Source organism: Salvia hispanica, chromosome 6 (assembly GCF_023119035.1).
Source record: "Salvia hispanica cultivar TCC Black 2014 chromosome 6, UniMelb_Shisp_WGS_1.0, whole genome shotgun sequence".
NCBI lineage: Eukaryota > Viridiplantae > Streptophyta > Magnoliopsida > Lamiales > Lamiaceae > Salvia > Salvia hispanica.
In genome coordinates, this window is record NC_062970.1 from 38,763,442 (window position 1) to 38,787,526 (window position 24,085).

The window sequence follows — 24,085 nt, forward strand, 5'->3', positions numbered from 1 at the left end:
GTTTGTCTCCTTTAGTCATAGGGGTATTTCTTTACTTGCAATTATGCATCTCAAATACTTTAGGCACCTTTTCGCTATATCCCTTCTGTGACAATCGAAAATTATTTCTTTCGATTCCAAATACAAAAGAGGCTTTCCCAAGATCTTTCATCTCAAATTTCTTCGCGAGAAAATTCTTGGTGTTAGTGCAACATATTCTTATCGAAAATTATTTCTTTCGATACACAAGAAGATGCATTTTCTCCCACTGAACTTGTGATACACACAACCATCAATAGCATTCTTTCTGAATCCAAATGAAAAAACTACTTCATAAAATTTGTGGTACCATTGACGAGAGTCTTAATTGAGGTTGTTGAGATTGACTTTAAATGATATCATCCGCATGAAATTGAATGTTTACAACAATATCATCTTGAGGTTCTTAATATGCTTCTTCTTCAATGATAGTAATTGATACCTGATCATTGTCAGAAGCAGTAGTAGGTGTCTATACAGACTCCTCCTCAAAAGTAATGTTCCTTAACACATTCTTCCCCCCAAACTCAACATCCTCAAGGAATACTATATTTCTCGTCCCAAAAATTAGTTCCTTTTGTGGGATCATAAAGTTAAAAAACCCCTAAATTTTTCTGGAAGACCAAAGTGAGAATATATGCTACAGTCTTTAATGCCTCTCCCTAAAGCGAATGCGACAAGGAAGAATGATAAATCATACTCCTTCGCATATCTTTAAGAGTTTTATTTCGTCTTTTAGCTACACCACTCATGCTAGGCGATCCCGACATGGTGTACAAAAGGACGATCCAACACTCTTCAAAACAGAAGGCAAAGGGTCTTTGACATTGTTCACCTGAGCAGTCATTTCTGTCGCAGTATTCGCCACCACGATCAGATTTGACTTTCTTAATGCCTTTGTTGAGTTGGAGCTCAACATAAGCCCTGAATATTTTGAACGTGTCTAAAGCCTCAGACTTTTAATAGATTAAATGTAGGTGCCCAAACAAGAATATTCGCCTATGAATGATATAAAATATTGTTGATCATTCCAAGAAACCGAAGTGAATGAACCACAAATGTCCGTATATATCAATTCTAAAATGTATAGCTCTATTGGCACCTAATTTCTTAAGTTTGGTCTGCTTTCCTTCGATACATTAAACACACAAATCAAGTTCTGTAAAGATAAGTGTATTCAATACAACATATGATACAAGTCTCACAATCCTTTAGTACTGGAATTATTCTTTCTTTGAAGGATACCTTATTGTACTGTCTTTTAGACAAAATTTGGTTTCTATTTCTGCTTTGGACAAATTTGGTTTCTCTTGTTCATTCAGAAATAGTAAAGTTCTTCCTTCAAATAATTCTAGTATTGTGGGCACTGTTTCCTTAAGTGCATATAACAATCTTTGTATGTTCAGTTATGTTACTTCATATTCAGAAGCTTTACATGTTGAATCAAAAGGGACTAAGAAAATTAAAGAATTAGAATTTGGTTAATTTATGACACAAGTGTTTTGGTTATATCTCAAAATTTCCAAACAAATTGAGCGGTAAGTATGTGTGTATTTTAATGCGGATATTAGTCGGCCCACAGGAAGATTGATATTTGGCACGAGATACACACATACCTGTGGTGATAAATATGTGATGATTATCCATTAAGGAACGTTTTGTGAAAAACGATAAGGTTGAGACAAGCATGCTTGATCTCAATAAAGTATAAGGGCAAGGGCAACATTAGGGAGCACATTATGCAAATGTCTCACGTTGCTTCACTAAAGCTTGAACTTTAAAGACTTGCTTGTGCATTTGGTGTTGCACATCTGGTCAGTATCTCAAGAAATAAAGTAAAAGGGCATTAAGAGAGTGTATTGAGAATGCTACTATGGATAAGGGTTCATCACAAAGGTAACAACATAAGGACAATGATAGTTGTTTCTTTTGTGGTAGACATGAATATAAAAAGAAAGAATAATTCCAGTCTTTAATAACAATCTACAATGTCCAATAGTCTCTACTTCCACCGATTTGTCATGTCCCACATAGATGTATCTTTCACCATCAATTGACTTTCGGTAGCTCAGACAGCCTTGCACTGATAACCTTATGTGAGTAGTAGCACCAGAATCTACCCACTAAATATCATTAGGGACTAAATCCAAATTAACTTTAGAACAGACCAAACACAAGAATTGTAACTTCCTTTGCACGCCAAGCGTGATATTTACAATTCTTCTTTTTATATTCATGTTTACCACAAAAGAAACAACTATCATTATCTTTATGTTGTTTCTTTTGTGATCAACCCTTATCCATAGTAGCATTCTCAATACACTCTCTTAATGCCCTTTTACTTTATTTCTTGAGATACTGACCAGATGTGCAACACCAAATGCACAAGCAAGTCTTTAAAGTTCAAGCTTTAGTGAAGCAACGTGAGACATTTGCATAATGTGCTCCCTAATGTTGCCCTTGCCCTTATACTTTATTGAGATCAAGCATGCTTGTCTCAACCTTATCGTTTTTCACAAAACGTTCCTTAATTTTGGCAAGGTATTCACTTGGCCGTAGTGATATACTTTGATGCAGTGCCTCGAAAGGCTTCTGGGATGCTACACCTAATGATCAGTAGACTTACACGATTAGAGTATTCCCACTTCTCATAGTTTCTCCTTTGATAAGAAGCACTATAGTCCGTAGGAGAAGTAGGTTGCTCAATCCTCAGCGCGTAATCTAGATCCATGCAACCCAGAGCAATCAAAATACAATCTTTGCAATCCCTAAAATTTGACCCATTCAACACTAACATATTGTTCATGTTGGAAGAAACTGCAAAAGCAGACATCATAATTGAACAGAGAACAAAACCAAATAAATTGTCATGCTCACATCATAAAATTCAAATAAAATGGTAACATCTCGAGGTACCGACACAACATTCATACCAAGTCTTTGGACAGTAATATGAACTTGTAAGTGGTAACCTCTATGTAGTGATCAAACACTGACAATAAAATCATGTCAAGTAATGTCCACCTTTGGGCATCACAATTACTTACACAAAAACTGGATAATTGTCACCCATTTATCACCACAGATATGTATGTATCTCGTGCCAAATAATAATCTTCCTTTGGGCCGACTAATATCCGCATTAAAAATACACACACATCACCGTCCTAATATTCGCAATAAAGAAGTCTAGACAAGAGAGGTTACTTTTGCAACGTCTTGCTTCGACTAATCTACTTTGAACATTAGTAAAACATTACGAGGTTTCGAGCACAACATCCACATCAAGTCTTTTGACAGTAATGTGAACTTGCAAGTGGCAACCTTAGTGATCAAACACTGACAATAAAATCATGTCAAATAGTGTCCACCTTTGGGCATCACACTACTTACACGAAAACTGAATAATTGTCACGTATTCATCACCAAAGATATGTGTGTATTTCGTGCCAAATATTAATCTTCCTTTGGGCCGACTAATATCCGCATTAAAATACACACATCAATAAAAGGAACATGAGATGCACCAAAATTATTGAATTTAAAATTTTAAAACTGAATACAAACACTCGCAAGGGAGTCGTTTATAATTTTCTGGAATATAGTGGCCAGCCAACGAGTCACTGGGTTCGCGTACCTTGCGAACTCAGCAAGTCGCTAAATCCTGACGGCCAGCCCTATAACTCCCCAGCAAATCGCAAATTGCTGACTCCTTATGGGATTTCATATAATTTTTCCAAATCCGATTTTCATTAAAATCGACAAAATCCAAATTTTGATGTTTCCCAAAATTGCAACCAACAAACATAAAAATATTCAAAAACAACATCAAAACAGCCGAACAATACCATATAGCTCAATTCATACCATGACAATGAATTACCAATAAAAAGAATTCCTAATTTTTCAATCTATCATCCGAAGTTCCAAACAAATACTGTATACGTGCATAAAAAATGCCGAAAAGGAATTCACGCAGCACGAATACATCGCCATACGTTAAACTTATATACATATATTACGTACGGCAACAAATATATATATATTTGGCAACAAATAAACCATAATCATGGAAACATGAATACACCGCAATAAAAAAAAAACGGAAATATGCCAATATGGAATCAGAATTATTTTAATCATGGCAATCATCTCAATTTACATTAACATAAGATACGACAATATTCTTAATACACAACAAAAGGAAAGAATCAATTTGTTGTAATATTTTAATAAGGCAGATTTGCACATAATTGAAAAAGATTCTCGGCCATAGCAATCCACAATCAAAACATGCTTTGAAACACGTGTAAAACAATAACAACAATTCAATTCCGTAAATTAACGATTCAGAATGCGCAACGATAACAGAAACATTGTACCTTGATCCAAAATTAATTCGACTCATACGAAAAAACAGATTGAATCACAGACAATGAAACAATAAAAACAGCCGCATGATTTTAATTTTAAAATCGAAAAACCATAATTCCCTTTTCCCAATTCTCAGATAATCATCAATAAAGTGGCTCTGATACCACTTGTTGTAATAATTGAATGAACAATTACATAAAGCTCTCTACGATGATTAACCGAGAACGATGGAGAAGGAGCATAAACTGTATAGCGGAAGCGTACCTTGATCCATAACGAATTGAACGGTGGAATTGCTTTGCAGCGGCTATGGATCTTCCAAACGATTAGAGACATTCTTCGCAATAGTCTGCCGAGAGAATACAGAGATATCGAATGTTCTTCTGACGTATGGGGACCATAACCCTAGCTTATATTTATATTAAATATAAACCCCTTTATTTTCTATTCGGTCCCTCATCAAATAGAAAATCACTTTATGGTATCTACACTTATTTCCATAACAATTAAATACACTTTAGCCCAAACTTTAATCTTTATTGGATCACTTTAATTGGGCAACTGAAAAATAGCCATACACATTAAATTAGTCATGTGGAAGCCCAAATTTCTAACATAGAACCCTTTTATGTTTCGTATGAGAAGTGATAATAGCGATATGACATTTTGATATTTATGTATAAAATGACATGGATATATTTGGCTTAATCGTGAATGATCAAAGTAACCTTAAGAATGAATCTAGTCTAATACATAAATTTTAGTTTGTAAAATACTGAGATATAGGAGATGATATATCAGTATGCGTATCACAGGATAAGTGAGCAGCGTTTAATTTGTAGTGTTTGATTCACAAGAAAAATTACCAATCATTGTGCTAAAAATCAAAATACATGTAAATGAAATGATCATTCATTATGCTAAACATTAAAATACAAGTGATTGAAATGACTATTCATTGTGCTAAAAGTCGAATACAAAATATTGGTAAGTACATTTTACAAAATAAAATAATTAATATAATTAAAATATGTGTAATATTCTAATGCTTATAGCACCCTAATCCAAAATCAAGATCAAATCTCCACTCTTAGATTTTAAAATGAGTGGATGAGATTAAATCTTACGAATCTCAATAAATAGTAGACAAAATATCAATAAAAGGGTAATATCGTCATTATGTTATCATATGATAATTTTCGTGAATGTTTTTTTATATCAACATAGTGTATTACAAATATCAACAATATGACATAAGAATATCAACACTAGTACAAGAAAATATCAACACATATTTATTGAGATTTTTACATGGTTTTATTGAGATTTTTTATGTATTTGTTGATAAAATTCTGGTTATTAATATTTACGAAAACTAAAATAAAAATAATCAAATTTCATCATCCGAACGTCATCGGAACATATGCAATTGAGATCTCGTAAATGAAAATACAAAGACACGTGTCAAAGTTTTGTATTGTTTCACAGAAGTGGACCTAGTTCGGTAAATGACCAGCTCACTCCAATTTCCAACCTTTTAATTATTTTAATATTTAATCAATTTTATCTTTATATGTTAATCAATTTAAGTACTATAGAGTAAGAAATTCACATTTTTTTCTTGACTAACCATATTAGCTAAAACTCAAGAAATTAAGATTAAGATTGAGAATTTTTGACAAATACTGCGACAAATCAGTACAGATGGTCGAAACAAATTAAAATCATGTAAACTAAGAATTCGGAAAAATCAAATGACACAAATTATGCACAGAATTGCAACACGCAATGCTTCTTTCAAAATTCCCCCTTTCAAATTTTATCATTTAATGACATCTCAGATCCGTTTCTTTTTGACAGACAAATTATGTACAAGCAAGGATCTCTCTCACTCTCTCAAACCTGGGCTGAAATTTTCTCCGTAGCAGAGTATCAGCTTTGCTTTTAATCAAGCTGCCTGTTTTCGATTTTCATCCAAGTAAGAATTTTCCACCGATGTATCAAATGCACCGTTTCAATATCTAGTTTTCTATAGTTTTATTTTGGATTTCAGTTTATTTGACGCTTATAAATTCATGAATATTGTTAAATTCCTGCTTCCCCCTCCTCCAAAAAGGTGTATCTTGTAGACTCATCGGATTAGGATTGCGATTATGTGCAGTTAAAACTGTTTTTTTAACAAAAAAATCTATTTAAAATTGTTAATGTTGGCATTAGATTTGGTGTCACAAATTGATCTGTGTTGTCCATGGCGATCTGCATACACACCACATTTATTTGTGGGTGTTTTGGCCCTTTGGAATTGTGAGTTCAACTATAATAAAAATCGTGTCTTTTATTTGTATACATAGAGATTATTGTGCCTCTATGAGTTTTCAAGCAACAAATGATGGGCCATTTTATCGTTTTGGTGAACTGAAATGTTATGTTTTTTTAATATGTCTGCAATCGAATTATCCCTTTCTTGTTGTATGTAGGTCACTGATATGCTGCGAGAAGTAGTATTAACCCATCAAGTGTGGGTTTCTGTTAAGAGTGTGGACATAAACAAAGAGATCCTAGCAAGCTATGTAGTTGGACGCTCTCTAAAGCAATTGTCCAAAGACAAGGCCTGCAAACATGGCTACATGCTTGCGGTAACCAAATTGATCCGTATAGGGCGCGGAGAGAACAAGCTCTGTCCAGAACACATTCTTTTTCCAGTAGTCTTTCGCTGCCGAGTCTTTATACCTGTGGCTGGGGAGGTCTTGACCGGGGTAGTGCAACACGTGGTTATGGGTGGTGTCTTTCTCAAATCTGGACCCATGCACATGGTTTACTTATCAACCCGACTTATGCCAAATTACTTATTTGTTCCGGGGGAGAGAACCTATGTTCGGGACGACTCATCCAAGATTGGGATTGGTGTGGTGGTGCGATACTCCGTCTATGCTGTTAGGTGGATTGAGGACAAGTATAGGGAATTTAGAGTTCTGGCAACTATCGATGCGGATGGCCTTGGGCCGGTTGCTTTGAACGGCTTAGATGGCATAGCTTCCTGAAGTACTATTGAGAATGAGAGGTATATGCTTACAAGTTGTTTGTAAACGTGTCCAAGACTTTAACTTATAGTGTAGAAGAAAAATGGGAGCTACATCTTTAGAGAAGCTCTGTAATTCTTATCTTTTTAATTATCATGAGAGTATCTCTGTGGATATGTATGATTTCCTCGTTGTTTTAGTTCATTAGTTCTTATGTGTTCTCATTTGAAAATTCTCTACTAGCTTGTGATTGATCAACTTTGACCAAATTCTAGTTTTGCATACGAATTAGAACATGTTTATTTCATCAGATTTTGCAACGTATCAAAATGTGCTCAAGTTTTTGCTACACATTGAAACTCCAAAAAAAAGTACTAGCAACTAACCCACAAATTCAGAAGCTACACAAATGTGCTATACAATACCGGCAACCTAAAATCAACATCACAGAGCATATAGAAATGAAGAAAAAAAAGCAAAAATAAAACTAAAACACATGGCTAGTGAAAGCAAAGGCTTCTTGAACTCTGAGATTCAGGATTCTCCAAACTGCTTCTCCATGATTATCTGCCCGAGTTTTGTGTATAGTGCTCTCTGTTCCTCAAACGTCAGGTTCATTAGAATCTACAAAACCGACACAATTTTCAGTTATAAGGAGCAAACAATTGTATTCCTGTGTAGACGATCACAGGCACATACCTGGTCCATGATCATCTCGATTGACAGGCTCTGCGGTACAATGAACGATTGGTGATATATGTATGCAAAGACAGCCATCACCATCTGCATATTTGTCAGTGTTAATAACCAGAACATGGGAAGTACCTTAAGAGGACATAATTGTTACGAAATCAGTTCAAGAATTTAAGTTGGACGCAAATGTCAGCAACTGTTCAGACCAACTCAAACATCATTAAGACATTTATCAACTTCCAACTCAATTAAAAAACTACCTACTGCTTCTCGAACTACTTTTCCTCCCATCTTTCCATGTGCAGTGGAGCATTGCCATAATATCAGGGGATGGAAAAGAAAAATCAATACCCTATAACAACTATTCTATTCCAAATATACCTAATCAAAAAATGAGGACATGGTTGCATCTAGAATATTCAACAACAAAGTAAGAAGATTAACCACCAAGAGATAGCCATTGATGCGATGTACTGTAAAAATGGGGGGCAGTCATAAGGTGCAACTTTGAATTGTTAACTTGCAGTTCATAAATCACAATTTTTTTTGAAACCGACCTGGCAATCCATTCTATCTGTGATACCACCATGTCCAGGAATGCTATCTCCAAAATCCTGGAACAAACCAGAAAATTATCGAGAGGCAAGAGTATGTACAGAATTCCAACAAAAGAAATTTAACTTTGACAGATGGTTTCCAAACCTTGATTTTGAAAGCCCGTTTAAAGCCACTGGCGAAAAAGCCTCCAAAAGGTGCTATAATTGATGCAAAAAGACCAAGACATAATGCATGCCACTGGACAGGTAAAATAGATATCTCTCTCCAAGGAAACTGCAAGAAGTTTATTGTAGCTCATAATTAGCCAACTTTAAACTGGAGTTCACCAGGTAGAGTACAATGATGAATAAAATTAGCATTAAAATCAATTATCTTGATAAAAGTAAAGATCTTAGGTGATAAGAGCTATTACTGAGGCTCAAACAATAGATTAAGCAATTACCCATTCAGGAAACCACTGTGGGACAGTAAAATACTCGGGCTTAAACAGTGGACCAGGATCACATTCAAGCCAACCAGTCGACAAATCCTAAAAAAGTCACATAGAAAGTTTCAAGTGCTCCACCAACAAATAAAATAACAATAATCTCCAACTAAGAAATTGCCACAATTACCTTTCTTGGACATGTTAACCACTGGAACTGACCCAATACATTTGCCAGCTGAGGAAAAAAATGAGAAATTTGATAAATTTACTGCCAAAATCTTAGAACCAGCTCACCTATAACTATTAAGGTGGATTAGCCATAAATATACTTTCAAGTAGTTTAAAGATGAACTCATTCTAAGATACAAAAAGAGGCCTGTGAGTAAACAGATTAATCACTATTCATGATAACTTTTGGGAAATCTGAAACGATATACTACTATGGATTTGAAGAACAAAAATAGACCTTGGTAGCGAAACTAAAAACTTTTACTGAAGATGATGTATCCATTTTTTCAGGTTTTTATTGATAAAAATGGATGGCTTACTAACCACAAAGGCCGAGATCATAGTTGCAAAAGACGCTCCAATAAAGCCTTCCCATGTTTTCTTTGGTGAGAGTTTGATTAAAGGAGTTCTCCCGAAGAAGAACCCAAAAATGTAAGCAGCAATGTCATTGATGACAATAAGTGATGCTGGAAGAAGGAACCTGCAATTGTCGTTATCTTGTGCTTTAGGTTGTAACATAATAGTTCAAACTTATATAATACAATCAGCAAGCACCATTTCACTTCTTAGTAAATGGTCTATGATAGGTGTATGATTTAGGCCCTACTTTCAGGGAAAGCTAAGTTAAAGTCATCAAGATACACAAACAAAACAGTAAAAGGAATCACAGTAGTACAATTATCAGTAGTTAATTCATCCTCATTTATTCTTGAAAACAATTCTCCTACAGCATATTCAAGCTTTAATCTATGTAACTCTCTTTGTTGAATCACCCAGAAAGTTATAATCTTATTAGAGTAATATCACAATATTGGCACAAATATTTTGGGGGCACGAAATTGAAGCAAATAAACAAATTATAAAGAAGAATGACGGGGTTATAGAAATTGCATTTTTTGTTATCATCATCAGCCCATTCCCGTAACTACTAGTACTACTTTGGAGGTAGAAATCAAAAGCAATTCTTTACATTTTACAGTAAACAGGGAAACCAAAGTTGTCTTACCAGAATATTCCTTCAAAAATATTAGCCACTGTAAAGGCTGATTGGGTAAACACCACAATCAAAATCATATGCGTCCAAGCGTATTGGCTAAACTGATATTTGTACATCTTCTTCTTTAATGTAAGGATGAACCACATAAAACCTGAACCAACCAAGGGAGGTAATACTCAGTTTTGTTATCCAAATATGTACATGACATCTTACATTCTAGTACATAGACATTTAACAAACGGAAAAAGGAAATTCACTAGTTAAATACAGCCTAATGATGCATACAAAAATCTACAGAAGAAAAATGAGTAACAACAACCATTTACCAACCTGCGATATACAAGAAATAACAGGTAACCATATGATACTTTATAAGCTTTCCCACCAGCTTATACAAAAATTTGTCCATAGTCACAGTATTCACAAGCCTTTGACTGAGAATTCGACCATACACGAAAAGCATGACTGTGAAGAAGAAGTGCCTGAAGAGTATGAAGTGATCTCACGTAAGAGAATGTTAGACTAATAGACACGACAAAAAAACAAAGAGAGAGAGGAGGTCGGGATTAATGAGATAGATAGCAAGCTTAGCAAGTCCAAATTTATGTAATTGATGCCACCCTGTAATAACTATGCAAGCGGGTCAAAAAACAGAAAATTTCCAAATCATACAGAACAAGCTCAGGATTAAGGATTATTAAAATCTGAAGTCCGTAAAAGAGAATAACCTCAAAAATATGTGAGTTGGCAAAAAGCTAAGCTACTCACCAATTCAAAAGCCTAAAACCAGGGAGTTGCCGGTCTTCATGTGCCTTCCTAAGCAAATTGAACAGCTCCTTAGCCATAAATATTTGAATAACCACTACCATGGCCCATATATAAAGGTGACCCAAGTATATTATCGAGACAAAGCCTCCAATCATCCAAACAGTGGAATATGTGCGGATCAACATTGACTTGTACTTGTTACGGTCATTGAAAAGTAAACGCTCGCCATTTGTTTCAACTTCTGGAGGAACCTGACAAAAAAGGCAAATAAATGAAATCTTTGAAAGCAGTTCCAAATAAACTAGTAGAAGTCAAAAGCTAAAATAGCTTAAGGATATCTATAGATTGCCTAAGCAAAGAAAAACAAATGCAATATCAATGTACAGGGTTACTTTGAGTTATTTTAGTTACTTATATATGCAGCTGTAAATACTAATTACCAGAATTGAAATTAAAAATAACCAAACAAGTCCTGACAAACCTCATTTGAGCCTTTCCGCCGACGTAACCGTGCAGTAGGCCCACTAGGTGTTGATGGACCACCAGAACCAGTATCCCTGTCCATGGTTTCTCTATGTATACCCACTCGAAATATGTTCACTTTAGAATATCAAATTTTAAGAACCGAGAGCTAGCATTGGGAATTTGGAATGTTAAACCCCCGCTTGAATTCCCAAGTAGCTGGAATAACCAAAAACAGAGTCCTTATTAGTGCACAGCCAACCCATAAATCCAGAAGTTTTTCAACAGATTAAGGAAAATTAAACATTATTAGAATCTACAATTCCATAAATTCAGCCACTCAACTTAAAAATTTAAACAATTCTAAAGCCAAAATAAAACGACATGTGGAGAGTTTTCCAAAGGCATCTATCATATATATGCTTGCAACACATCTTCTATCTACAATTCTGCAATCTTACAGTCATGAGATATTCTCCAAAGCAATCTCTCCAGAATGATCAGAGTAAACGGAACATAGCACACAAACTTCTCTCAATCGCTCATCCTAATTCTAAAAGCAACCAAAATCGGCAAAAGCACACTATTACAACAAAATAGAAAAATAAGCTGTTTACCAATAACAATCATTCTCAAAATAAACACACTTGAACAGCCCAAAACAGAATCACAGCTTACAAATTCATAATACACCAATAACATAGCAGAAGAAGCAGCAATAAATACAGTGCCAAAAGGTTTTCTCCATCATGCTTCTACTACAATCGAAGGATTCATATAGCCAGAAACACTGGAGCCACTTCACGCAGATATACACAATTGAAACTGCGAAATGACAAATCTTCACCACTTAAACCCAAATTCAATTAAGAAATTACAATTGAAATAATGAGGAGGAACATGTGCATAATAACTTCACAACCCGGAGCTAAACAATTCAGCCGTCATTAACAGCAACTACACTGCTAAACAACACGGATATTAATTCATACAAGAAAAACTAGCAGCAGAGAGCTGTGAAGAAAAGCGAAACCTGAGCAATAACAAAGTGACGCGCTAACTGAGCAGAAGCGAAGAGATTCAAGAGCGAGGGAGATCTGACCTTTGCCTCTCTCTTTCTCTCTTTCTGTAGAGGGAAATGGAGAGTGGAATGGAGAGTTGAGATTGGTGGGCTTACTTCTTCACTAAACAGATTTGGGGTTGAAAATATATATTAACTCAAATTAAGAGGGTTTCAATAAAGTTTGTCGCAAGTGTTGTTTTTATCACTTATTATACTAATCATATTTGTTTAATACATTTCCTCTTTAATTAATCGGTCAAAACATTCGAAACCATCGTCGATCTAATTCTATTATTTAAATTATTGTAAAAACATTAAATTCGAAGTTATTAGCTCACTTTGTACTGGCCATTTATATTCAAGTTTTAACTTTATAGACGATTGATTAGACCATGAGGATATTTTGGCTGTTTACTAAGTCAATAAGCTATTATACTCCTATAACCCCATTACAAAATTCTAAAATTGCATAAAAATATAACAATCCAAAAATCTAATTCAAAAAATAAATAATTTAAAATCTAATACTCCTATATAATTAGAATTGTTCATCACAAAGATCTTATATTTGTTATGTTTTATAATTACAACTAGGGGTGGGAATACGGATATCGGGTATTGGATTTACCCGTACCCGACCCGATATTCGCCGGATTTTGGATACCCAATATCCAATTTTATGATATTGGGTTTGGAATTGGGTATTGAAATATAAGATAAATCGGGTATTGGATAACCCGAATGGATATTGGGTATTACCCGAAATGCGAATATCCAATTTATTATTTTAAGCATATTTTAAATTAGATTTAGTCATTTTGCATTAAATAATCTTATACTTTAAAATAAAAGTGATCCATTTTTTTTTGTTTTATACTACAAAATAAATAAAACATTAAAGACATTAGTCAATTTAGATATTTCTATATTTTCATTAATATATAATATTCAATTTTATTATATTAGTTATTAACATATGTAAAGAGTCGGGTATTTGGGTACCCGATACGTCGGGAATGGATACCCGAGGCGGATATTGGAGTACCCAAAAATATATCAGGGCGGGTTTTGGATAAACATTTTAGTGATTTTCGGGTTTGGATACCCGGTTTTTTCTGGTCGGGTATCTATGGATACCCGTATTCCCACCCCTAATCCACAACACTATAGATTTTAGATTTTAGATTACTTAGGATTTGAAAATAAATTGTGCAAATATCTAAAATTGTTAAAAAATCTGATCCGATTTGAAATGAAAATTCAAAACATCCGAACCAAAATTTTAATATCAATTTCATTTGAATCGAATTTTTTAATTTCAGGTATTTTATTCACCCCTAAATCGAAGTTCTAAATTATGGTGCAATGCAACATGATGAATATGTATATCATAAAGTTTTAACCCCCACAATTGTTCACCACTAAATCAAAGTACTAAATTACTATGATGCAACATGATGAATATGTATAAATTAAAGTTTTAACCCCCACAATCTAATATTCCTATCTAAAATATACGTTGCCACAATTATGCTTTAGGAATCTTTGAAAGTTGGTAAAAGTTAAAGAGGAGATTATGCGGATTTGAGCATCACTTCAGATAAAAGTATCTACGCAACATGCAACCCTCAATTGATTTGATGCCCCTTATAGAAATTACATTTTTTTTGTTGGATTCGATTGAATTGCAGAAGGCCGAATCATGCATATATAAAATATTTTATTATGGTGGAATTGTGTGACAAAAAAATTAGTTTCTCTCTTAACTTTATGCTCCAATATTCTCTCGGGTTTATTGCAACTTAATGCCTGATATAAAATATAGCAATAAAGACTTAATTTTAAGTTTTCTGGGCCGAACATTTAACCTTGAACAATTCTTTTTCCAATGACTAATTGTGATCAGAGGTAGAATAGGAATAATGTAAGTTGGATCCCAATTCTTTGCTTAGAGGTGTATATGTTTTTTCCAAAGGATGGTTTATCTGTGCACCAACCGTCGCCACTTATACATCACCATAACTTCAATGGCGACATCTATCTAACTCATTCAATTTGCCAATAAACTATGAAGGGTTTGTTGGCAAATTGAATGAGTTATATAGATGTCATCATTGAAGTAATATTATGAAGGGTTTGTTAGCAAATTGAATGAGTTAGATGGATGTTACCATTGAAATAATGGTGTGATGTAGGGATTGTTTAGGACATTGTATCTTCTTGCGTGCTCCACAAGCAACGCTTAGCCCTTCGTGTCCTAGCATTCATGTAGCGGTTGACAAGTACAGTCGTCTCTATTTGGTATACAAGCATGATATCATCTAGGAGTATGTATAGCCGCACATAGGTGGGGAATCTCATCGTGCTACGTACGTTGTGTCCTACCAAAACAAAACTTTCCGCAGTACCCAACAACACATAAACAGAATGTTGATCAAGGTATACAAGTAACCACGAACCACCGATTGCGCTAACACACCACACTTTACGGGCCATCTAGCTTCACCCTAAATTTTATACAAGTGATTTTATAAGCGAAATTATACGCTTGCAACTGAAAACGTATAAATGCTCCTCAATTGCGTAAAAATGAAACTTCTCGTAGGCGAATATGTGTAAGCAGGGGGTATTTTGTGCTGAAGAACTAAAATTGCTAATCCAGTGCACTTTTTGCTAGAACGACTATGCCGCTCGTTTCCCACCGACTATCTACGACAACGCCATAGACAAAAATCATAATACGCCGGAGGACATCTGTAATCGAACAATGTTGTGTTGTACATTACCCTCTGGTAGTCGGAATAGAGGTCGCCGCAACTTCGTGTTTGAGTTGAGGTGGGCGCCAATCCTCGGGTTCAGTTATGTGAAAGAAATTGTAACCAACTAGTATATCCCCAGCGCGTTGCGCAGCTGATAAAATTCGTACCAAATCCTATAATCCGAGCGAGGTGTGAATGAAGGAAATTATTTAACAATATTTTAAGGCTATATACTTAATATTATAAGTAGTACTACTATTACTTTTTGTGGTAAAAATAAATGATTCAATCTATTTAAAACTTTACAATATAGAAAAATTACTATTAATATACGAAATACAACGAATTGAATATGAATAAATAACTATTAATATTGCTTTGATATATCATGATTTGTACAATATTATTAGTCACTTTTATAAGATACAATTCAATATTCCATATAATGTTAATATAATATTTAATAAAGCAAGTGCAAATGAAATAAAATTATACGCACTTCAATATTGAGTTATTTAAAAATATTTTAAAATGTAATTATACTCTTTTTAAATACTCGTAGATTTTCATCAAATTATATTAGTTATTTAGTTTTCACCTACCAATAAATAAAACCAACAGCAACTACACCTACACAAAACAAAAACTCACGCGAATCTTCTCTCAAGTCACTCCACTTAAATCTTCAACAAAGTTCTCTCTGTCACAAAATGTCTTTAGATTCTTCATCTTACAACATAGTACACATGGAAGATTTTAGCAAATTCTTCAAGATGATTGATTTAGAACAACAATCAAAACTGGTATGTATATGCTGAACAACATCTTTTAAGATAGATTATCAATTATAATGAAATTTGTTTGGTACTTTTAGTTTTCAAATAGCGAAACTGATCTAGATAAGCAAAATGAATACATTCATTTTAAATATTCAAACAGATGTTTCCAAGATGTTTTCAAAGACATTATGGAGATACAATGGGACCAAAGTGCACAATAGAAAACAAATTTGGCAAAACTTGGAAGACAAAGCTCAAAATACTTCCAAATGGAAGAATGTCCTTGGATGAGGGATGGGAACAATTCCACAAGGCTCACAACTTAAACTCTGGAGACTTCTTGATTTTTCATTATGTGGCACACAATCATTTCTCTGTGGAAATGTTTGATAAATCAGGGTGTGGTAAAGAGTTCCAACAATCAGGTAATTAATTAAAATAAATTCAACTTTGTCAATAAAAATTTTATTTCTTCATGTTTTAATTACTCCTTTATAGGTTCAACTGGCCAAGAAATGCACAACGCATCATCTTCACATTCGATTGCTTCACCTTCTTTCAAATCAACCATCACAAAATCAAACCGAAAAACATTTGTAAGAATTTATATTTTTACATCATATACACATTTGAGATGAATATAGTGTTAATTTATTTATAAATTGAACAATCGAAACTAATAACTTAATGTAATCGACATCATAGCACATACCAATCCAATTTTGAAGAGCACATGCGACAGGCAAAGATGTTGAAGTGGTTGTTTTGGAATTCCAAAACAACACATGGCAAATGATGTTGAAGAAAGCTGAAGATAGAGTTGCAATCTACACAGGATGGTCCACTTTCTACAATGAAAGTTCATTGTATGTTGGAATGCAATTGAAATTTGAATTGCTAAGCAGCAACCCTACCATCAAATTCAAAGTTACTGTGACCGAGGTAAATCATAATTAGTGGAGTACAAAACTTATATTTTAACTCTATAAAACAATAAATGTTTGCTTGATAAATAAAAAACCAATCTTGCACTATATCTTATGCAATGATAACAGCTGATGACATGAAGTATTTTGAAGAAAAGCCTAATCAGGTAATTTAATTTGATGACAATATTTTAAAGACCAAACAATATGTACTTTAATTACCTCTATTTCTAATGCTTTGTAGAAGTGAGTAATATTTTGCATATATTCTACTCCATGTTATCACTTTAAAAATCTCTACAACTGTAACTATAAAATAATAATATGATATTACATTTATGGTGCAAGTATCGATAGCCTAGTATATATTACAAATACAAACATTTAATATAAATATAGTAAACCTAATGATAAACAAATTTTTTTTTAGGTAAATGATAAGAATACAATTTCTAAAATCAAAACCTCCTTTTATGAATAAGAACCACATTTGTGCACAACAGGTTTTCCAAAAACATGACAATCTAGAAAATCAAATAATAGTGTATAATATAATAATATAAAAAATAAATTACAAATTTATTATACATAATAAACCAATTTTTGGATGTACAAAATTTGGAAACATAGGATTATATATATACATCTTTATAATTATTAGTTTAGAAATATCTACATGACAAATAAAAAAGTATATATACAAAATATTGTAAAAAACATTTAATAAACTAAATTTGTTGACAAGATGTTTATCTCTGTAGATCGATATTATTACATCTACAATGACACAGAAGTTAATTATTACATCTACAATATAGAATGCTATCACCCCATTTTGGCTCTTTTTACACTCCAATAGCTAGATCAGCAATCATTCAAAATGTTTATATTTATTTTTATTATATTTTATAATAATATGAAATATTAGTATTACAAAATAAAATTTATAAAAATACAATAAGTAAATTAAAAATTAGAAAAATAGACAAATAAAAAATATGAAATTATTTTGTGTACAAAACTATACCAAATGTGATCTCTATTTATAGAGGATGAAAAATTATGAGTTTTGGTATAACTTTTATTAATTTTTAACATAACATATAAAAGATATATATATTTTATAAAAACAAAATATCAACCAATGATATTATATCATTTGGCACAATCTCATTGGCTAACTCAATAAATGACATGAGCAATCAAATAGTTGGAGGTTGCCAACCATGAGACCACGGTTGAAGAGAGAGGAAGACCTTTAATTCCATTTTTTTTATTGAGTAATGACATGGAGGTGCACCTCCACCAACCGATAAACATTAATAAACCTATGTGAGTTAATAATGACGGGTACTGATAAAATGCAAACTTATATACTGTACAAACTCAAAACTCCTTTCAATACAATATCAACACAACGTAAAATTTTAAGATTTTAATGTCAACACAGTATCAACACAATATCAACAAAGCATCAATCACTAACTACCGTTGAAATTCGGTTGACATTTTCTTGTTGATGCTTTTTTGTGATCTGTTAACATTTTTCAATTGTCCAGATCACAGTTTTGAGTTTGAACAATATTTAGAGTTTTCATTTGATAACATCCCTAATGATGACAAATATATAGATAATATTAATTAGTTACGTAATGATATAATTATAATTATAATATTATTTAATAACAAATTTGTCAACAAAGAACACGCATGTACAAAATCGAATACAAAATATTAAAATCTTTCTTACCTACCATTCAATAAAGGCAACAACCATTTCCATCTTCCACAATTACTCCTGTAAATTTTCTCTCTTACCAAAAACCATTTTCATCTTCAATTATTCTCTTTGTTAATCTCAAACGTTCAATTTGTTAAAAAAATGTCTATGCAACCAGAGGAGAGATACTCGGCAGATAGCATTGCACAGTTCTTTACAGTAATTTCATCCGAAAAACAATCAAAGCTGGTAAGTATTGAAATTTATTTAATACTTTTGTTTTTTTTATATATAACATTCTTTATGTCATCTAGATTCAAAAATATAATTATATTTATGTTAAATAATACAACAGATCTTCCCACAAAAATTTCAAGCAAAATATCAAAATGAGCTTGGCCCAACATGTGAACTCGAAAACGGTTTCCACAGATTCTAGACAACAAAACTCAGAATACTTCCAAGCGGAAGACTGTGCTTGGAAGACAGATGGAAAAACTTCCACAATGATAACCACTTGAAAAAAGGAGATTTCTTGAGTTTGGAGCTGATTTCACCAAATAGGTTCTACGTGACTATATTTGATGGTACTACGCAATGTGGTAAAGAATACCAACCAGATTGGGGTAAGTAATTACAGTAAATTCAACTTTGTCAAAATATTTCAATATTCCATGTTTTAATCAATCCTTTATAGAAGGCGCTATCATTGAAATCGACAGAGCATCATCTCCAGACCTATTGCATCGCCTTCTTTCAAAACGATCTTAAGAACATCAAATTACAGATTATTGGTAAGAATTAATATTTCTATTTCATAAATATATTTAATAATGATTGTGTTTACATATTTATAAACTGAAAAACTGAAATTGATAAATTAATGTAATCAACATTATAGCACATACCAATCCAATTTTGGAGGGCACATGTAATAGACAAAGATATTGAAGTCGCAATCTTTGAATTCCAAAAGAAAACATGGCAAACAAAATTGAAGAAGGCTGAAGATAGGGTGATAGTCTCCAAAGGATGGAAAGATTTCCACAATGATAACTCGTTTCATGCTGGAATGCGATTGAATTTTCAGATGATAAGGAACAACCCTACACTCAAATTCAAATGCTGGAACTCGTTTATTATAAGTTGAAGACAAAACATATTGGTTGCAATCTGAACTTACATACACAAACAATGTAAACCAATACTCACAATTAAACTTTTTAATTTATGTCAATCAGCAATAAATGTAATACTCATCACTGCAAATGATATCAGTTTTACATTAATTGGCAATATCAACTTTCTGCGCAAAGATAATTATTACAGATTTAACCTATACATATAAACTAATGGATACATACACACATCTACACATTCTATCATAAATATTAAATTAAGCATAATCTTGAAAAACATGTCAATCAACAATAAATGAAACCACCTCAAAAACAGTGATTTAGATAATCTATGCAACCTTCAATACATACAAATACGTAGAACACATTCACAACTAATTTGTTAATTATTTAAATTACATAAATGAAGTTAGACAATCAAAGAAAATATCTGTAAACATATTCAATATTCAATGAAAAAATAAAATCTAGAATAATAATTCTACAGCAAAACAAATTACTAAAGTTTGAAATAATATACGATCACAACTAACTTCTTGATTGATTTAATTATTTAACATAAATAAACTTAAATAACCCTAGAGTTTAGCGTGTGTTAACTTTTTATACATACAAATAACTTTAACACATTCAAATTAAAAACTATGAAAATATCGATGCAGAAACCTAATAACTACAATCAAAATAAATTTTCATAAAATTTTAATTATAAGTATTAGTTAATGTAGTAATTTATGCATAAAATTACTTAGCAAAAAGCAATGTACAAAACTGTAAACAACATTTGGTGTTTAGGTACTACACCCTAGCCATGTGGATTACTAAACCCTTAGGGTTTGGATATAACTTGGATAAATTAGACAACACTATGCCATGCTTATAAGACTTTACTGCTAAACCCTAGAGACCAAACCCTAGAGATTTGTGTGTATTAAACTTTTAATACATACAAATAACTCTAACACATTCACATTAAAACTATGAAAATATCAATGCAAAAAACTAATAACAACAAACAGATGTAAATATTGATAAATTTTGCATATATTAGTTAATGCAGTACTTGATGAAGCAATATAATCATCATCAAAAAGTACTGTATTAAATTATAAAAAATACTACTATCTGCTAACCCTATGCATTACTAAACCCTTTGAGCATGGATATATAACGATTACTTAATCAACACCATGATATGATTAGTTAATGTATTAGTTAATAACTACACTCAAAATAAATTTTCATAACATTTTAATTATAAGTATTAGTTAATGTAGTATTTTATTCATAAAATTACATACAAAAAAGTAATGTATAAAACTGTAAACAACATTTGCTAATTAGGTGCTACACCCTAGCCCTATGGATTACTAAACCCTTAGGGGATGGATTTAACTTCGATCAATTAGTGAACAATATCCTATTGTTATAACTTCTACCAATAAGTAGGTGCTACACCCTACCCTCATGGACTACTAAACCCTAGAGTTTTGTGTGTATTAACAAACACAAATATGCATAACAAATTCAATGTTATTCGAGTATTATTATTTGAACTTCCACTCATTATTCAACATTCCACATATTATACAACTGCTTAATTACACAAAGATACAGATACTCATCATTCAATACTAATACAAAATAATATGCATGACAAATTCAATGTTATTCCATTATTAGTTGAACTTCAACTCACTATTCAACATTCCAAAAATTGTACAACTGATTAGTTCCACAAAGAGACCAATACTCACTATTCCATTATATATTTGCCCTATATACACATGGTAACAACTTTACACAGTTACTCAATTGTCTGAGCCATCTTCCAAACTCAAACTACGTTTTCGCCTGTTCAACCATGTCCACCTTCACTCTTCAAACTATCTCTCCATTAAATCGTTCTCAGCTCTTCCTGCAAAAACCATACTGAACAATGGCAAACACCTGCCTAAAACTCGAAGACGATTACTGCAAAAGAATTGAATATATTGTTATAATAATAAAATAAAATTTAAAAATAAAACGAAGAGGAAACAATACTAAAATACAAGAATGAAACAACAAAGATCTCACCTTTATAATTTGCAAAATAAGATATCATCAGCGTAAAATGAACTAATCAAAAAAGCAAAAACGAAACAATACTAAAACACAAACAATGAAACAACAAAGATTTCACCTTTATAATCTGCAAAATAAGAAATCATCAGCATTTAATAAACTAATAATAAAAAAAAGAAAACGAAACAATACTAAAACACAAACAATGAAACAACAAAGATTTCACCTTTATAATCTGCAAAATAAGAAATCATCAGCATTTTGAACTAATGAAAAAAAATGTAAACAAAACAATACTAAAACACAAACAATGAAACAACAAAGATTTCACCTTTATAATCTGCAAAATAAAAAATCATCAGCGTTTAACGAATGATTAAAAGAAAATAAGAAAATACTAAAACAAAAACGTAAAAACACACATATATTACCTTTATTATCTGCAAAATAAGAAATGGTTAATATAAACAACGTTATTCGAATTAAAAGAAAATAAGAAGAATAAGAGAGATATAAAAGCAACAATAAGAGAGTAGAGAGAGAAATAAGAACCTGCAGCAAAAGCATTGTTTGCAATGACAACTGGTATTTATAGAGAAGTTTCTATTATGAATGTGGCAAAAACGCTTTTTTTTTGGAGGGGGAAACCCTCTCTCTTTTTTTTCGGGGGGGAGGGGGGAGGAGGGACCCTCCCTTTTTTGGGGGCAAACCCGATTTCAATGCTTAAAAAATGTTGCAGAGCTTAATCTATTGGTTAACAGATGGAATTGCAAATTGGCGGATGACTTTTACAACTTCTCATGAATCGCAAATTTGAAAACAGGGGGAAATCCCTTTAATTTCCCCCTAAAATTACTTAGGTTTTAAGTATAGTATAGATTTTGATATGTTTCTTGATATGTTTCCATTTTGGACGGGGTTAAATGGGTCATTTCGTCAACCAAGTCAACCATTACTTGCTTTACCAGAATTGTAGTATATCACATTTTTAACAAGAACTATATCTGATCTAAATCGATCCAAACTGTGTGGGCCTGCTTCCAAGTTTCATATCACACACGGCGGACGCATGTAAGTGGGCTGATATGAACCCATAAAACTGAACGTCTCCTATTTTCATTTTTTTTTTCTTTTGTGACTTAATAAAAAAATGTCACAATTAATCGAAAAGGGATTAATAAGAATTCGATACAATTAAATATCATGTGACCTAATAAAAGACTTTTGATGTCTCAATTTAATTGACATGGTGTAGAAGACTAAAAAATTGGTAGGAGTATAAAAATATGATAATTATTACTAGTGATTAAGACAATAATAAGAATTCGAAACAATAATTAAGAATTCACCGACATGAATAATTATTATTGCGCCCACGATTCTCATATTGCAGGTGTGGGGTGCCCACAATTTTAATTAAGCAAGAAAATTAATAAGTTTATGGACACCATTTTATTAGCTTAATCTAATTTCATATTGTTCAGTTTATGTAAGACGTATATAATTTTTTGGACTGAAACATATTAAGACCCACTTTTAACTATTTTTGGACTTTGGATGAGGATCTATAATTTTTTTTTCTCAGTGCACTAATATAATTGCAATTGAGATGTTCATGCACGTACATTGAAATTCAATATTGGTTGAAGCTTTGAAAGTCCATAAGTGGGACGATTCTCTCGCATCGTCGATTTCATCAGTGTATATCAAGTGATTGAATAATTGAGATGAGAGTCAGCACAATGGAGTTAAGACTTTGAGCTAGAGATACGATCGATACATATATATGGTATTTTGGATGAGCTTCAAAAACCCTCAATTAATTATTTAAAATTTGACGCATAGCAAAATGTCTATATCTAAAATTTAAACTCAAATCTCAAGAACAAGAAGCTTAAACTTTTTCCCTAAACTGAGTTGACTTTTTAGATCTTTATTCAAGCCAAATTCATGCTCAAGCAAAGAAGATCGAGGCGAGGGAACCCAAGTAGATTTCAAAAACTTCGTTTAAATTGCGCAATTATATGTGCATATTTTATATGCTTATTTTAGTGGGATTTGTTTGGACCACAATTAATAAAAATACT

General features: G+C 32.5%; 2 protein-coding genes across 3 annotated transcripts; one reads left to right on the top strand and one right to left on the bottom strand.

Moving 5' to 3' along the window:
• Positions 1-6,101: 6,101 nt before the first annotated feature.
• LOC125193969 (DNA-directed RNA polymerase subunit 7-like protein) lies at positions 6,102-7,636 on the top strand. Of its 2 annotated transcripts, XM_048091941.1 has the most exons (3): positions 6,102-6,120; positions 6,253-6,370; positions 6,870-7,636. In XM_048091941.1, the coding sequence occupies exon 3, from the start codon at positions 6,879-6,881 to the stop codon at positions 7,431-7,433; it is 555 nt and encodes a 184-aa protein (XP_047947898.1). In that variant the 5' UTR covers positions 6,102-6,120; positions 6,253-6,370; positions 6,870-6,878; the 3' UTR covers positions 7,434-7,636. The 2 variants fall into 2 exon arrangements, with proteins under 2 accessions (XP_047947898.1, XP_047947897.1); XM_048091940.1 differs by lacking the exon at positions 6,102-6,120 and having other exon boundaries at positions 6,137-6,370.
• Positions 7,637-7,772: 136 nt separating this feature from the next.
• LOC125193967 (phosphatidate cytidylyltransferase 1) lies at positions 7,773-12,715 on the bottom strand. The gene is made up of 12 exons (XM_048091938.1): positions 12,579-12,715; positions 11,565-11,764; positions 11,084-11,334; positions 10,646-10,797; positions 10,325-10,466; positions 9,643-9,799; positions 9,278-9,325; positions 9,106-9,192; positions 8,808-8,936; positions 8,663-8,719; positions 8,112-8,195; positions 7,773-8,036 (listed from the first exon to the last, which is right to left on the bottom strand). The coding sequence occupies exons 2-12, from the start codon at positions 11,646-11,648 to the stop codon at positions 7,947-7,949; spliced, it is 1,281 nt and encodes a 426-aa protein (XP_047947895.1). The 5' UTR covers positions 11,649-11,764; positions 12,579-12,715; the 3' UTR covers positions 7,773-7,946.
• Between the last annotated feature and the right edge of the window lie 11,370 nt (positions 12,716-24,085).